We start from the raw sequence: 15,900 nt of genomic DNA, 5'->3' as shown, positions 1-15,900 counted from the left end.
TTATAAATGTAGGGATCTAAAGGGGCAAGCGCACACAAATGTTTATAGCAGCAATGTCCACAATAGCCAAACTATGGAAAGAACTTAGATGTCCATCAACAGATGAATGGATAAAGAAGATGCAGTATGTATATGTGATAGAATATTGCTCAGCCACCAGAAAGAATGAAATCTTGCCATTTGCAAGGACGTGGATGGAACTAGAGGGTATTATGCTGAGCGAAATAAGTCAATCAGAGAAAAACAATTATCATATGATTTCCCTTATATGTGGTATTTAAGAAACAAAGCAGAGGAGCATAGAGGAAGAGAGGGAAAAATAAAATAAGACAAAATCAGAGAGGAAGACAAACCATAAGAGACTCTTCATCGTAGGAAACAAACTGATGGTTGCTGGAGGGGAGTAGGGAGATGGGGTAACTGGGTGATGGGCGTGAAGGAGGGCACGTGATGTAATGATTACTGGGTGTTCTAAGCAAAGGATGAATCACTGAACTTCTCTGAAAGTAATACATTATATGTTAATTAATTTAATTTAAATAAAATAAAATTTAAAAAGTAAAAACAAACCAAACCATTTTCTCAACAATAGTGATTGTATTGTGCCTGTCTATCTTTCCTAGGGATGCTGGGATATTGATAGAAGATCCTGAGTGCCTAAATCCACAGAAGAAATACCAAGTTTATTGGTTAACATAATAATGGGAATTATTGTATTATTTTATAGAGCATAATAATAATAGCATTATTTTACAGAGCACCTGCTGGATGCCAGACTGATAAATGTATTATCTTGTTTAATCCTACTGACCTCACTTTAGGAATGAAGCATAAAGCTCTAGTAATTTTTTCAAGGCCATGTAGCCGAGAAGTGACAGAACGGGGATTCATCTATAGTCAAATCTGACTCAGGAGCCCACTGCTCAGTCGTACAGACCCCTTTGTGCTGTGCATTGACTTTTCCACAACAACAACTGTCAATTTTAGCATTATTTTCTTTGCTCTATCACATAATGTGAACCTGGTATTTCTTTCTCCTATCTGTCCCTGATGCCATTTCCTCTTTTATTTCACTGAGCAGAGCAAATAACAAGTTGTGTAAAATAGTCTTCTGATTCTTCAGATTCATGAAGTAAAACCTTCCGGAGGAAGGCTTTGTATAGCTCACAACTTGGTTTCTCCTTTTTAACCAATATTTTGTAACTTTTCAACCATATTATGTAATTTCTTATTGCAGTGTACTTGACATACCATAGGGTTTTAGTTTTAGGTGTACAACATAGTGATACAACATTTATGTACATTATAAAGTAATCAGCACCATAAATGTAGCCACCATCTGTCACCACACAGAGCTGTTACTTTATTAACTATATTTCCTGTGCCATACATGGTATCCCCACATCTTATTTTAGAAGGAGACATTTACACCTTTTTAATCCTCGTTTCCTGTTTTGCCCATCCCTCTACCTCTCTCCCTTCTGACAGCCACTGTCAGATCATTCTCTGTATTTATGAGTCTTTTCTTACTTTTTCTTTTTTTGTTGTTCATTTGTTTTATTTTTCAGATTCCACATATGCTACCAGTCTCTGATTTTCTTCACTCGGCACAATCACCTCTGGGTCCGTCTACGTTGTTGCCGTTGGCAAGATCTCGTTCTGTCTGACGCTGCGTTATGCATGTATACGGGACACGTAGGTCACTTCCCTATCTTGGCTGTGTAACCAGCGCTGTAGTGGAAATGGAGCGGACGTCTCTTTTTGAATTAGTGTTTTCATTTCCTTTGGGTAAACACCTAGAAGTGGAATTGCTGCATCGTAAGGTAGTTTTGTTTTCAATTTTTGAGGAACCCCCGTACTGTTTCCACAGTGGCTACACCCGGTTTACACTCCCACCAACGGTGCGCTGGGGTCCCTTTTCTCCACCTCCTCACTGACACTTGTTATTTCTTTCTTTTTGGTCATGGTCGTTCTGAGAGTGTGAGGTGATCCCTCTTGTGGTTTTGATTTGCACTTTCCTGATAACTAGTAAAGTTGAGCATCTGTTTTGTGTGTCTATTGGCCATCAGCATGTCTTCTCTGAAGAAATGTCTGTGTAGATTCTCTGCCCATTTTTAAATTGAATTGCTTGGTTTTTTGGTATTAAGTTGTTAGAGTTCTTTATTTGTTTTGGATCTGAACCCCTTATCAATTACGTCATTTGCAAATATCTTTTCCTGTTCAGTGGGCTGCCTGTTGATGGTTTCCTTTGCTGTCTTCTCATTTTTGTGCAATCTCGGAGTGTTTATTTTTACCTTTGTTGTCCTTGCCTTAGGAGACATTTGGAGTTTATTTTTATTTTCTTTTAAAGATTTTATTTATTTGACAGAGAGACACACAGTGAGAAAGGGAACACAAACAGGGGGAGTGGGAGAGGGAGAAGCAGGCTTCCCACAGAGCAGGAGCCCGATGTGACTCCATCCCAGAACTCTGGGACCATGACCTGAGCCGAAGGCAGTTACTTAATGGCTGAGCCATCCAGTTGCCCCTAGAGCTTATTTTTTTATCTGATATAAGGAAATGGTCCAGTGCCATTTTTTGTGTATAATTGTCCAGTCTCCCCAATGCCACTTAACCAGGAGACTGTCTTTTCTCCACTGTGCGTTGGCTCCTCTCTATTATGAAGCGTTTCTCTTCCACGCTATTTAGTTTCCAAGTTTGACTTGTTGATCTTCATTGCCGTCTGTCATTCACAAATACAAAAGGGAGTTATAAGTAATCATCTTACTGACGCTTCTCAGGACAAGGTCTCAGTCGGAGGCCATATGGAGTGGTAACCCTAAATTCACACTAAGAGGCCACCAGGATTTCCTTAGCTAGGATGGGATATACACATCCCAAGCCCCGTTTCTGAGGTGTGGTCGTGCACAGATGTTCCCTCCACGATGCAGCTGCTTGTCAAGGTTAGGCAGTTTAGAGGAGAAAGCCAGACGATGGCAAAGTCTTACTCGGTTACGGGACAGGAGGGAGACTGTGCCATTGCGGCAGTTACTGAAAAAACATCGACTCGTAAGGCTCGGAAGACAAGGAGGTTGCTGACATGGCCACTTACTCCGTAGTCCTCCCAGAATTCCTGCAGCCTGAATCTCCAATTACTGAAATAGCCCAGGGAGGGTACCTTCTAGAAGAGAAGCATCCCCTCGCATCACAGCCGCTGCCGCTTGCCCTAAGCAGAGCCCCATGGCACCTTGTCGGGGGCAAACCTTCAGGCCACACTTCGCTGCTGCTCCTGCTGCTTCTGACCTGTGCAGCCTTGTGCCCGGGTCAGAGACACTCTGTGGGTGTTTCAGAAGCATTTGTGGCTCCACAGAAACACACAGAGGAAGGTACAGTGGTTCGTCTTTTAGCCAAATGAGGTCTCAGAAACCTGCAGGGTGACATGGAAAGAACACAGGCTTGGAAGTGAGGCTTTGTGGCCTGGAGTGTAGACGCGGCTCTAACATTTACTAGCTCCGTGGTCCAGGACGAGGCAACTAGCTTGCTGACACCTTAACTGATTGTCTGCAAAGTATCTCCGATGGCCTATAATCAAGATATTACACGGTAACTACAGGGCAGAGCCTGGGAAGGCCTAGGTGCTCGGTAAATGTTTATTCAGTCAGGAAGAAACCCTATAATAATAACGAAGCCTTATGGGGTTCTTGTTAGACTTATATTAAATCTATAGGCCAGTTTTAAGAGTATTATATTTTTATGATTCATAAAAATATCATTTTACTTAGGTTTTCCCTAACATTTTCAATAAAGTTTTATAATTTTTACTAAAATGACATTGTACATATTTGGTTAAATTCATCCCTAAGTATCTGAAATTTTGATAATACTGTAAAAGCCTTTTAATAAAAACATCACGTTTTCTAATTCTTTGTGTGGATGCTTGGAATGGAAACTTAACTTTGTCTGTTGTGTCTTTACCGAGCCACATTTTGAAGGCTTTTCCCCCCCATTAACTCTAACAGTTTATCTGCAGATGCACTGAGGTTTTCTGCTCAGATAATAGTATCATTTGTAAATAAAGAACATTTGGTTTCTTGCTCTCCAACACTTGTATCTTTTATTTTTTTTTCTTTTATTCCTCACTGTCTGTCTAAGACATCTGGTACCATATTGAATAAAAGTGGAAAGAGCAGGATGTGATCTTACCCATGACCTTAAAGGGAATGCTTACAGTGTTTCACCGCCAAGTATAACCCATGCTATAGGTTTACTCTGCAAACACCACTCATCACATGGAAGTTCCCGTCATTCTAATTTTTTAAATGAACGAATGCTGTATTTCATTCAATTTTTTGTGTATGAGGATGATATTTTAATCTGTTAATATGGAGAACTATATAACTGATTTTCTGATGTTAAACCAACTTTGCATTCCTGGAATAAATCCCAGTTGGTCATGGAGGATTCTGGAACCTCTTTATCATTTCCACAGCTCACATAGGGAAAACTGAACTTAGAGAAGTTGAGCCATTTGCCCAAGGCGACGTGGCCCATGTTTTTTGTTTTTTGTTTTTTTAAAGCAGATTACAAAAACCTTGATGTTCTAAACAATTTAAACTGGAAGAAATGGGTTGAGACTAGAAGGTGTTTAGAGATTACCAACAGACCGCTCCATTCAGAAAGAGCCACTGTCCCTTGGATAAGGCACATAGAACTAAACTTCCTGGCAGCACAGCTCTCTTGGACCCCAAAGTTCCACTCATGGCTATCCCTATCACCTCCTTTTTAAAGAGATTTATTTATTTATTTATTTATTTAAGAGAGAAAAAGAGGGGGAGGGAGAAAGTGCATGGGCAGGGGGAGGGGCAGAGGGAGACAGACTCCCCACTGAGCAGGGAGCCCAATACAGAGCTCAATTCCAGGACCCTAAGATCATGACCTGAGCTGAAATCAAGAATCAGGTGCTTAACCGACTGAGCCACCCCGGCCCACCACCATCGCCTCTTAAGGAAATCCTCAGGGAGGCAATTAAAACTCTGGGTAAGGGAATTCCCTCCTATTAGAAGCCAGGATCACAGAATTATTTGAAGATTAAAAAACATCAACCTTGAGGGCACCTGGGCAGCCTAGTCAGTTAAACATCTGCCTTTGGTTCAGTCAACAAAAGACAAAAGACAATCTACAGGACGGAAGAAAATATTTGCAAATGACTTATCAGATAAAGGACTAGTATCCAAGATCTATAAAGAACTTATCAAACTCAACACCCAAAAAACAAGTAAACCAGTCAAGAAATGTGCAGAAGACAAGAAGGGTGAACAGGTGTCCCACCCTGTAGTTTTTTTTTAAATAAAAGGTCATTTATGGTAAGCAAACAAAAACAAATAACAGGGTTTTCATTGGTATGGGATATTTTAAGTCAGTTAAGCTACATTATGAAATAGAATATTATGCAGCCCTTATAAAGGTTGATGTAGAACTCTATTAACATGAAAAGATGTCTTTAGTATATGTTTAGTTTTGAAAACTAATGGAGAAAAATAAAGCTTAAATCTATTTCCACCGAAGATTTATTTGTGAATATATGAATTTAAAAATGCTGAAAGTCGACTAACATGTTAACAGTGGTTGTCTTTGTGGAGAAGATGGATGGCTTTTATTTCTTTTTGCCTTGGATCTCTTATAAAAGAACATAGTACTTTTATGTTTTCACTTTAGCAAAAGACTATTTTCTTGTGGAAATTTGCTTTTATTAAATACGTTGACAGAAGAGCTACAAAATTTTAGTTTTATTGTCTTCAAAAGAGTGAAACAACAAACTAGCCATCAAAAGAGAACACTTATTAGGTGCAGATCGAGTACAAAAACCAGTCACCCAAATCTCAGTCTCAAGTTACGTCTTTTCCTGTCTCTTAATTGTTAAAAGGAAAGCAAATCCCTGAGCAGCTATTATACTTTTTGGTAAGACAATTCCCTAAGACAATTCCCTTTTATCAGCAGCCAGAATCACAGAATTAAATGAGGATTAAAACTTTGGACTTGATTTGATTACTTCCAGCCAAGTCACCTTACACAGCTGTTATTTTTCCGATTCTTTATTTTATTCTGATCTATTGTTTCATGTCGTAGCTGGAATTCACATGTGTTTCAATAAAGTACCCATTTTGATAATGAAAATATTTACAAGAAGAGGAAGTGATTTGTAGATACAGACATCAGTTCTGAAACAGTTCAAAATTACCCACGCGCTTGCGGGACTCGGGCCCCGGGAGGAGCACTGGCAGCTGCCCTTGCTGTGCTCGGGCCTGGAGAAATCTCCACCTTGGGGAGGCAGCCACCGGGTCAGATCGCACAAGCTACCTTCGCAGGCCCTGCAGACACTGCTCGGGAAACCATTCTGAAAACCATTTGTACGAAAGTACACCTGCTAATCTATCTGAAAAAAAATCTCGTATTTCTTCAGTCTGACGTGTTTTTGTTTAAACAGAAAGCTGTGTCGCGGGTAAGCCAGGGTGCGGCGGGAGGGGACGGACTCAGGTGCAGGGAGTCTGATGTGACTTGCTTGGATTTTTAGTGAGTCCACAGAGAGTCAGAGGACATGGAGACCACTGAGGCATGGTTCCTGCACTGGAGAACTTTACCGCCACCGAGGGAGACCGAGGTCCATGCACAACCAGCAGAGGCAGTGGCTTAGGGCGCCCAGGGAACCCAGGAGACAAAGGGACAGAGCCTGGGGCTGCCTATCCACGCTTTCTCTCACGAGACAGTCTCCTGCCTGCAGAGGATACTTTCTCTTATCCACAGCAGCCCTTCAAAGACTCGAAGAGTCCCCACCCCGAACCCTTTGCTACGTTCTCTTTTCAGAATGAAGAAGATGAGGTCAGCCTGGGTGGCTCAGTGGGGTAAGCCTCTGCCTTCGGCTCAGCTCATGATCTCAAGGTCCTGGGATCGAACCTGGCCCGGCATCGGGCTCTCTGCTCAGCGGGGAGCCTGTTTCTCCCTCTCCCTCTACCCCTCCCCCCTGCTTGTGTGCTCTCTCGCTCTCTCGCTCTCTCTCTCTCTCAAATAAATAAAATCAGAAAGAAAGAATAGATGGTGTTTGCCTTTTCTGATATTCATTCTGACCCTTCTAGGGCTTAAACCAGGCCGACCGAGAAAGAGTACGGGCTCCTCTCCGATGTCCCAGCCTGTCCTCCCACTGTCCCTTGGCCTCCTCTCCCTTTCAAAGGCCCTCCTCTCTTACTCTTTGCCTTGATATTGTCTGTGGCCTCAGGATTTTGACTCTCAGACCTCCTTAAGGTCAGACCTGCCTGACTCCTCCCAAAACCTCCCTCATTTGGTTCTTCGAGATTCTGCCCTAATCTTTAACTGGCCCAGACCCTGCCAGCATAGTTTCATAGAACTCCGACTCTTCCTGCCAGTATGGCGAGGGTCTCAAAGGAGGTCGTAATTTTGACTCTGAATTTAGGAATTTAGGGGAAAACATAAAAAAAAAAAAAACAAAAACAGTTTTACATTCACCAGACTCATAAGAAATTTATGATAATTGAAAACAATAATTAAAAAAATTATATGTGCAATGTGTGTGTGTGTGTGTGTGTGTGTGTGTTTTGGGAGGAATGGTAGAATGCATTTCTCCCCGCAATACCTCTCTCTGCTTAATCTGAAACTGCTCAATTTCTTCCTTCCTTCCTTTTTTTTTTTTTTTTTTTTTTTTTTGGGAAAGAGAGAGTGAGTGGGCAGGAGCAGGGCAGAGGAGCAGAGGGAGGAGGGGAGAGAGAATCCCTGCAGGCCCCACCCTCAGTGCTCAGTACTCCGTGTGGAGCCTGACTCAATCCCATGACCCCAAGATCATGACCTGAGCTGTGATCGAGACCTGGATGCTTAACTGACGGAGCTACCCGGGCACCATGGAATCGCTCAATTTCTAAAATCTAATAAATATTAGCTTTTTCAGAAATAATAGGATTGGCTATCTAGGAAGGTTCACAGCTCTATGGGATGTTGTGGGAAGCTGACGTCCTCTAGACTTGCGTTGCTGGGGCAGAGATCGCAAGCGGCACCGCCGGTGTAGCCCGGCTTCTCAGCTACCTCGCTGTCTTGCTGCATGCCGGCCACCTCCTGGTCTGCGTGGGCGAGCATGGGCTCATGTCATCCTGTCTCCTTTCTCTGCAGGTGGCTTCCGTCTCCAGCTAGACCAACAGCTCCTACAGGCAGCATTCCGTGCAGACTCAGCAAACCGACTTGCATATCTGTGTCAAGTCCAGGTCCTAGAACAATGCCCCACTCATAACAGCCAGTTAAGAGATTCTGCTGTTACATAGATGGACGCTTGACTGAGAGGTCTTACTGTATAATTCTCTTCGTTCTCAATGGAAAAAGAGTTGATTAACTGGAGGAGCACTTTTCTGAACTACAGCAGGGGCCTCTGAATGCCAAATTAGTATTGTAAATTCCGTATTTGGTTGTCCTGCCTCGAGAATGCTGGAGGTGTCAGGAACTGTGAGCTTGTTACTAGTTTCAAAAGCAGTTTGGGTCATCAAACCAGCTTTGCTGGATAAAATTTTGTAATGAAAATGTGTTATGTGTATTTCTCCCAGTTTTATATCTATTTGCTATTTCAGAGATGTATGCCCCCCCCCAAAATGAATGACTTCAGAGAGCAGACATCATTGCCATTAGAGGTAACACTCCCCTGTGTGCATCAAAAGAAAGCAAATTATATGATGCAAAGACCAACAGTTCTTTCATTTTTTATGGGGAAAGAGCAAAGCAGGAAGACTAGGAACGCTGTGGGAAATTATAAGAACTCTGAACTGCATAATCTTAGTCTAGATGATTAGACAAAGGACCATAAATCAGTCTGTTCTCCAATGTTTATAGCAGGAATGTCTACAACAGCCAAACTATGAAAAGAACCCAGATGTCCACTGACAGGTGAATGGATAAAGAAGCTGTGGTATAGAGAGATATATGTGCTGTGGACTATTACTCAGTCATTAAAAAGAATGAAGTATTGACATTTGCAATGATGTGTATAGAACTAGAGGGTTTAGGCTAAGTGAAACAAGTCAGTCCGAGAAACACAAATACCATATGATTTCATTCATATGAGGAATTTAAGAAACAAAACAAATGAACATAGGGGAAGGGAAGGAAAAATAAAATATGATAAAAACAGAGAGAAAGGTAAACCATTAGAGACTCTTAATCACAGGAACCTGGGCTGCTAGAGGGGAGGGGTGGGGGGACGGGGAAACTGGGTGATGGGCATTAAGGAGGGCATGTGATGTGATGAGCACTGGGTGTTCTATGCGACTGATGAATCACTGAAGTCCGCTGAAACTAATAATATACTATATGTTAATTACTTGAATTTAAACAAAATTCTTTAAAAATTAGCCTGTTCTATCTCCCACCCTCTCTCGCCTTATTTCCTCTGGATTGAACTGGAACATTTTTATGTTTGCCTCATATTTCAGACTAAAAACACATGCCCCAGCAAACTGGCAACAACTTCCAACTGTGATCAAGGCAATTTTAACCCACGCAGGCTCAGTCACAGCAGACCGTGACCCTGAGTCGTGACCTTGTGTCCTGACTCGGATGTGAGAAGTAGTTTGGTTTGGTCTCACTGTCCATCCATCTTTCTGTGCCAGAGCTCCTGAGCATAGAATACCCACAAGCCTGCCAAGAGAAGGGGGTCAGAGGAACCTCTCCTTGCCTTGCCAGGAAGTGCTTTGTACTGAGTATAATAGAACAAAAAACAACAAAAAAAAACAGAGTTTAGGGAAGTATTGTTTCACTCCTGGACTTGAATTTGAATCCTGTCCTTCTCGTTTGTCAGCTCCGTCATCCTGAGCAAGGCATTTAACCACCCCCAAGTCTCAATTTCCCTTTCAGTAAAATACCAATCACAATAATCTCTGAGTAGACGGACCCACTGCGTGGCTGGGATCTGCCTCAAAAAAGCCACTGTGAGGATTAAGTGAGATACTGGTATTTAAATGCTTCTCGTAAAGTCGGCCCAAGAATGAGCGCTCAACAACTGCAGCTCACAAACCGAACGATGTCTCTGCCTCACTTCCTCGGCGACTTCGAAATAATCGGTTCATGGTGTTCGTTTACAGACGAGTCACTGTTGGATTATGTTTCTAGTGTTCTAGTGTAGGTGACAACCTTTCTGTGGTTATCACAGCCTTCTGGTAGTCAAAGGGCCCCAGACACAATACGCTTTTGGAAGAGTAAAAAAATTTTAATGTGAAAAACCACTTCCTAACTCATCTGCTGAGCTTCGAGTATCTTCTGTGTGTACATATCCAACCATTGAGCTTGCACAGAAGAATCCCGCTTCTTCCTCTCAGCGGAAGGGCTGTTGGCTCCCAGCACCTCTTCTAGCCACGCTCTGAGACCCCCAGCAGGTGTTAGCGGTGCTCTGTGCGGTCGTGGGAGAGCGGGTCCCCCGGCTGGCCCCCCGCGCTGTTGGAATGACCTATCTATGGGTCTGTCTGTCCACCGGTCTTCGAGCTCCTGCAAAGCGGGGACCGTCTTGTTCCCTTAGTTGAGAGCCCAGTGCGTATCCTCATGGAAACACAGAAGATGGATAAATGAACACCGGGGTGGGGCTGTGAGGGCATGAACACGGTCACGTGGACTCCGTCCCGAGAATCCAATTTCTATTTAGGGTTACGAGTGTGGACATGTTTATTGTCTGAGACCTTGGCCCAGATGATGGATTCCACTGCCTTTCCTTCCCTTTCAAAAACTGGAGAGCAAAGATAGAGAAAAGAAGTGCCTAATCACAACACCACAGACCAGTTTAATTGAGCTTCAACAGGAAGATTTTGAAGCTCAAGAACCTTGTGTGTGGTATCTTCGGGAAGCCGTCTGGGGAAGGTTCACATCTTGGTTCGTGACTATGGGTCAGACGCTTCAGGCGAATAAGCCACAAGGGCTTCCTTGGTCTGGTGAGTTTTTTTCCTTCTCCCATTTCCCCCTTTCTGGGAAGTTTTGATATAAAGTCCATTCAAACCACAGGAAGAGTTAACTTTATCCTCCACTGTTCATCTTTAAGTCGTATGGGTAGCTCTACTTGCAGCTCCTTAAATATTATTTTTTTAAAAATAATTTTTAAAATTTTTTTTACAAACATATAATGTATTATTTGCCCCAGGGGTACAGGTCTGTGAATCGCCAGGTTTACACACTTCACAGCACTGACCGTAGCACATACCCTCCCCAATGTCCATAACCCCACCCCCCTCTCCCTACCCCCCTAACCCCGGCAACCCTCAGTTTTGTGACATTAAGAGTCTCTTATGATTTGTCTCCCTCCTGATCCCATCTTGTTTCATTTATTGTTTTCCTACATATTGGCAGGTTTTTTTGTTGTAACTACAGCGGAAATATATTTTAAAGCATCACAAAGGTTTATGATATCTCACCAAACAAAACAAAACAAAAAAGCATTGGATCAAGTGTACGATGAGATTCTAATTCCATTTCAGTTCCACAGTATGAGGGGAGATCTTTTTTCCTCTTCTTTGTGCTTTTCTGAATTTTCGTGGCTTTTTTTTATTTTTTAAACAATGAACGTTTTATGTGAACAATAAGGGGGAAGAGCTACGTGTTCTTTTTTCTGAGTTCTAGTCTGTCATCATACAGCCGGTTATGTGGAAGCTTCCCTAGTGTTCTCCTAGGAGATGGACCAGCTATACTGGAGGAATTACCTGCCTTCTATTTCACATGACGACAGGTGGTACACGTTTTGCCAACAGCCAAAACGTGGCCTGAGACTGGGCACGGTGCAGGTGCTTCCTACCTGTCCAGCCTCCTTTACACCTGCAGGCACTGTCTCGGGGCTCCCAGGCAGCTCTAGCCTGTGACTGGCCTAGAATGTTCTCCCCACCTGATGTGGTAATGCTTATTCAAAGTCCTCAGCTCTGAAATTCGTGTCTCTGGGGAGACATCAAGCTCCCATCATATCCTTTCACTGCAACACATTTTTTTTCTTTCTGTATTTATTCAGGTGATTTTTATTAATATCTAATGCCTCCTCCCTAAAAAAAAAAATAATAAGTGTGAGGTCTATTAGGGATTTACTGAATCCCCAGAGCTAGCCTCCTTCCTGGAGCCTTGAAGGAACTCCAGTATTTGTTGCACGTATGAATGCATGTAAGAGGACATGTGGAAATCCAAGTGGAGATGGGAGAACATTTTCACTCTGTCTGCCCAGAGTCATCAATCTGATTAATGAATCATAAGTATTTGCTGAGTGTCTGTGTGCCCTCTGTTAGACGCAGTAGGAGAGGAAGACTAACACAGGACAGGAGCCCATAGACTATGAAGAGATGAGAAAACATATGAAACACATAAATCAAACTACTACCCTGGCATCATATTGTCTTTTTAATGGCCACATAAATAGAAAAGACCTAAATTTTCTGTATAGACGATATCCATTGGAGCAAATGGTATTCATGTTTTCTGCCTGAACAGCCCTTCAACAAACTCAAGTGTTTTCCCACCATTCTTCTCCCCAGAAATCCTTCTCTGCTTCCCTCAGACTCCCTAAAACTTAACATTATCCAATTTAAAACATATTAGTAATAGGGACCTATAGTCTAGAGAGCACCTTCCCTCATACTCATCGGAGAAATTTTTTTTAAAAGGAGGCAATGCCAAGAACACAGTCTGGAGAGTGAAAATAAGCCCAGAGGAAAAGGAGGCGAATCTCAGGGGAAAACAGGCCCCATGCACGCTGTGTGTGTGCAGGTGCGCTCCAAGCCTTTCCTGTATACACCATTAGTGGTGTTATCACTTCAATGCAGCGACTGTGATCCCTGCTTATTATGAAGCTAGCTGAAGGAACTGAGTCACAAGGAGGGTAGTAAGTTGCTCAAGGCACACCACCGGTGGCTGGCAGAGCCCGGCAGTCTGGCTCCTGGGGCTGGGCTCCCAGCCACTGCATCGGGACAGCTGTCCCCCCCGCCCCGAGTCCCAGGTTCCCCTTCCATCATTCTTTCCTTGCCACCTCCTTCCCCAGGCTTTCTACCCTACATAATTAATGCCTTCCTCTTGGGCCCAAATTCCTCCATGCAAATGCAGCCCCAAGCTCCTTAAGTCATCGTTATCTTTGGACTTCTTTCCAGATCTTTCCATGTTTCATCTTATTCCATTTTTATTCTACCCACGAGATGCCTATTTACAAGCTGGGCCACTCATGGAGCAATGACGAATGGCCTGCAGTACCGCATAGGTGTGACCCCAGGAAGGCAAACGGGAGGTCGGGTTTCCGACTCAACACGGAGTGCGTGATCTGACTCTACTGATAACAGCTCTGAGAGCCGCCACCCGGCCCCCTTCGCTTGCGTTCCGACTGTGGGCCCGTTACTGTTTCCAGCGCTCTCCCGTATTAACTCACTCAGCCGCACAACCACCTGTGAGGTGAGTCCTGGCCCTGTCCTTCTGCTTCACCGTTGGAGAAAAGAGGCCAGAGAGTTTAGGTCATTTGCCGGAAGGTGGGACAGACGTGCAGCCGACATGGGTCTCCGGGAGCTCGCCACAGAGCCCGGCCTTCAGTGCTGAGCCCACAGCCTCTTACTCCCACCCACGAAACTTCCAGTTTTACATCTTTTTCTTTCTGATACAAGAAGCAGAAGCTCTTTTCTAATAATGACCCATGTCTGTTGTATTTCATTTCAAGACTGTTTCCAGCAATCACCCTGCCCCTCTTGCCAGGATTTTCTCAGTGGCTTTTTCCTTTCCTACTTTGTTATTTTGTGTTATTATTTTTGCTTCCTTGTCTCAGAAGGCTGCTGGAATTGTTAACATTCACTGCGATTTCACAATAACTGGAAAATTTACACGGGGACGTTATGATTAAGACAGAGCATATTTTCCAAATGTATGACCTTAAATTGGGGATCGTATCATAATAAGAGGAAATTCGACTCCCGGGCTTGTGGGCACTATTCCTGCACTGCTCAGCCTGGGATATCCAGGAGTGATTCACACATGCCCCTGTCTCCAGACCAGCCCCGCATGGAAGTAGGTAACCTCCTGCCCCAACCCCACCCCCGGTGACCACTGCTAAGTATTATCAGCGGCTCCTGTATTATCAACATCTAATTTCATGGGAAGGGCTGTGGTGAGTTTCTGGAACTTGAATAGGAAGTTGCTTTTCTAAACAGCTTGACACTGAGGGGAGGCAGCGAGACTATAAGAAGTCCAGGCTGGGCGGGCGGCCGAGAGGAAGCCCAGGCGCAGAGGAGATGGTAAGTTCATTTCTCTGTATCTGGGACCCGGGTGAGACGCGGCGTGCAGGCTGAAGCAGGCGGGTGGGGAAGGGCAGTTGTCATGGTGCTTTGGGGAGAACAGTCCATTAGAGTGCGAGCATCTCCAAACCTGCTGTCCATTTTGGACCCTCTAGCATTCTTGGGGGTTGAGGCTGCTCTTTCCATGCTACGAGTGAAGCCACCAAGCCTCATGGAGAACAGGAGTTTCACGCACGGCCGCACTGCTAGGCTCGACAGTGCCGGGATCTGCACTTCTGTCCTCTGGTTCCACGCTGCTGTTTCTCCTTAGAGCTTCCGAAACTCTCATGGTGCAGATTTTGATAAAGACTCGATCACCTTCTCCAGGACTGCTCTTCTCTCTGGCTTGAAGGCAAGGCAGAGCAGGTGCCCTGGGATGACCTGAGATTGAATGTGTTCTCATCCTAGCCCTCCTGGTTCCCTCTCTGCGCTCTAGGAGTCTGCTGGGACTCAACGTGGAGACTTCGAATGGTTTCCATTTCTGCCTTAAGTCTCCATGCTGTTAGTGACTCAGTTTCTTCATCTGTAAAATAGATAAAATTCCAGCACTCTATAGTGTCATGGGGAAGATTAAATAAGATTGCACTGAAACGCATTTAAATCTGAGGCTGGCACATGGTAACTGATTAGTAAATGCCAGTTAGTATTGTTGTGAAAAAGAAAAAAATTTGTGGAGTTTGGGATCCAGGAAAGATACAAGGGAAAGTAGGTATTTTGGAACTCATTAAAAGATAAGCCATACAGTTTTACTCCTGACTTACCAGGAATATCTCCCACAGTCCCAGGGTCCAAGACCCTACCATCTGTAGTTAGCAAGGAACCATCTGTCCGTGGTTTTGAGCCCCTTCCCATGGGATGTCAGAAGAAATCAGCATTCATACATGATTCACCCCACCTCTTTGCTTTACTACAGTACACTTTTCAAATATCTGCAGTGGGGATTTTCTGTACTGGGGATAATAGAGAAGGAGACTGTGAAGAAAGCAGGAGTGAGTTTGAGTCTGTCCCGAGTTTGAACTCCAATGACATGAGAATGTGGATTGCCTTTGTCTCATCTCCTGCATATCACACATTCTCTGTGCTGGTCGACTTACATGGACAAGGAGTTAGTCATCTCCTCCTTCTACTCAGTCTGGGATCCTCCTCTATTTCAGAAGTATGTGGACACATTGGATCGTGGGGCTTCTTGGGGTTCTAGCAAAAATACAACTCTTCATCCCAGATGAAAATGCAAACGTCCTCATAAACACAAGCTTTCTGGACAAGGACAGTGGGTTCCCCGACGCACACATGGGTCTTAGATTAAGAGCCCTACTCTACTGCCTCTTGTGCTTCAGGCTTAGAAGAACCTCCCTTAGTGTCTTGAAACTGGGCTGGAACTCTGCAATCGAGAGCTGTTTTCCATATTCCAAAAGTAAGCCCTCTTCCTTTGGCCCTGGGCACATTTGGCTCTTGGGATTCAGGAACCTCAACCCTCTGTGTGTGAATCTGGCTTCAAGTTCAGAGTGACCTCAGTGAACCTCTAGGACCTGAGGAAGGAGGCTCAGGTTTATCTGGTGGAGGGTTCTCAATCGGATGAGTCTTGGAGAGGGGAGATTGGGAACTCGCA

At 44.0% G+C, this 15,900-nt stretch overlaps 1 protein-coding gene across 5 annotated transcripts in view; it reads left to right on the top strand.

Moving 5' to 3' along the window:
• The first annotated feature begins 13,884 nt into the window (after positions 1–13,884).
• The window catches only part of LOC122918470 (selectin P), a 45,587-nt gene continuing 43,571 nt past the window's right edge, over positions 13,885–15,900 (top strand). For 2 of the 5 annotated variants that reach the window (XM_044266922.1, XM_044266923.1), the window contains exons 1-2: positions 13,885–14,025; positions 14,169–14,252. In XM_044266922.1, the coding sequence (XP_044122857.1) occupies positions 13,885–14,025; positions 14,169–14,252 (225 nt within the window). Of the gene's footprint in view, positions 14,030–14,168; positions 14,253–15,900 lie in introns of all 5 variants that reach the window. The other 3 variants (XM_044266925.1, XM_044266924.1, XM_044266926.1) reach the window with 2 other exon arrangements.

This window comes from Neovison vison, chromosome 10 (assembly GCF_020171115.1).
Source record: "Neovison vison isolate M4711 chromosome 10, ASM_NN_V1, whole genome shotgun sequence".
In the NCBI taxonomy this organism is placed as follows: domain Eukaryota; kingdom Metazoa; phylum Chordata; class Mammalia; order Carnivora; family Mustelidae; genus Neogale; species Neogale vison.
Note: the sequence above shows the minus strand (reverse complement) of the source record. Positions and strands in the feature narration are given on the sequence as shown.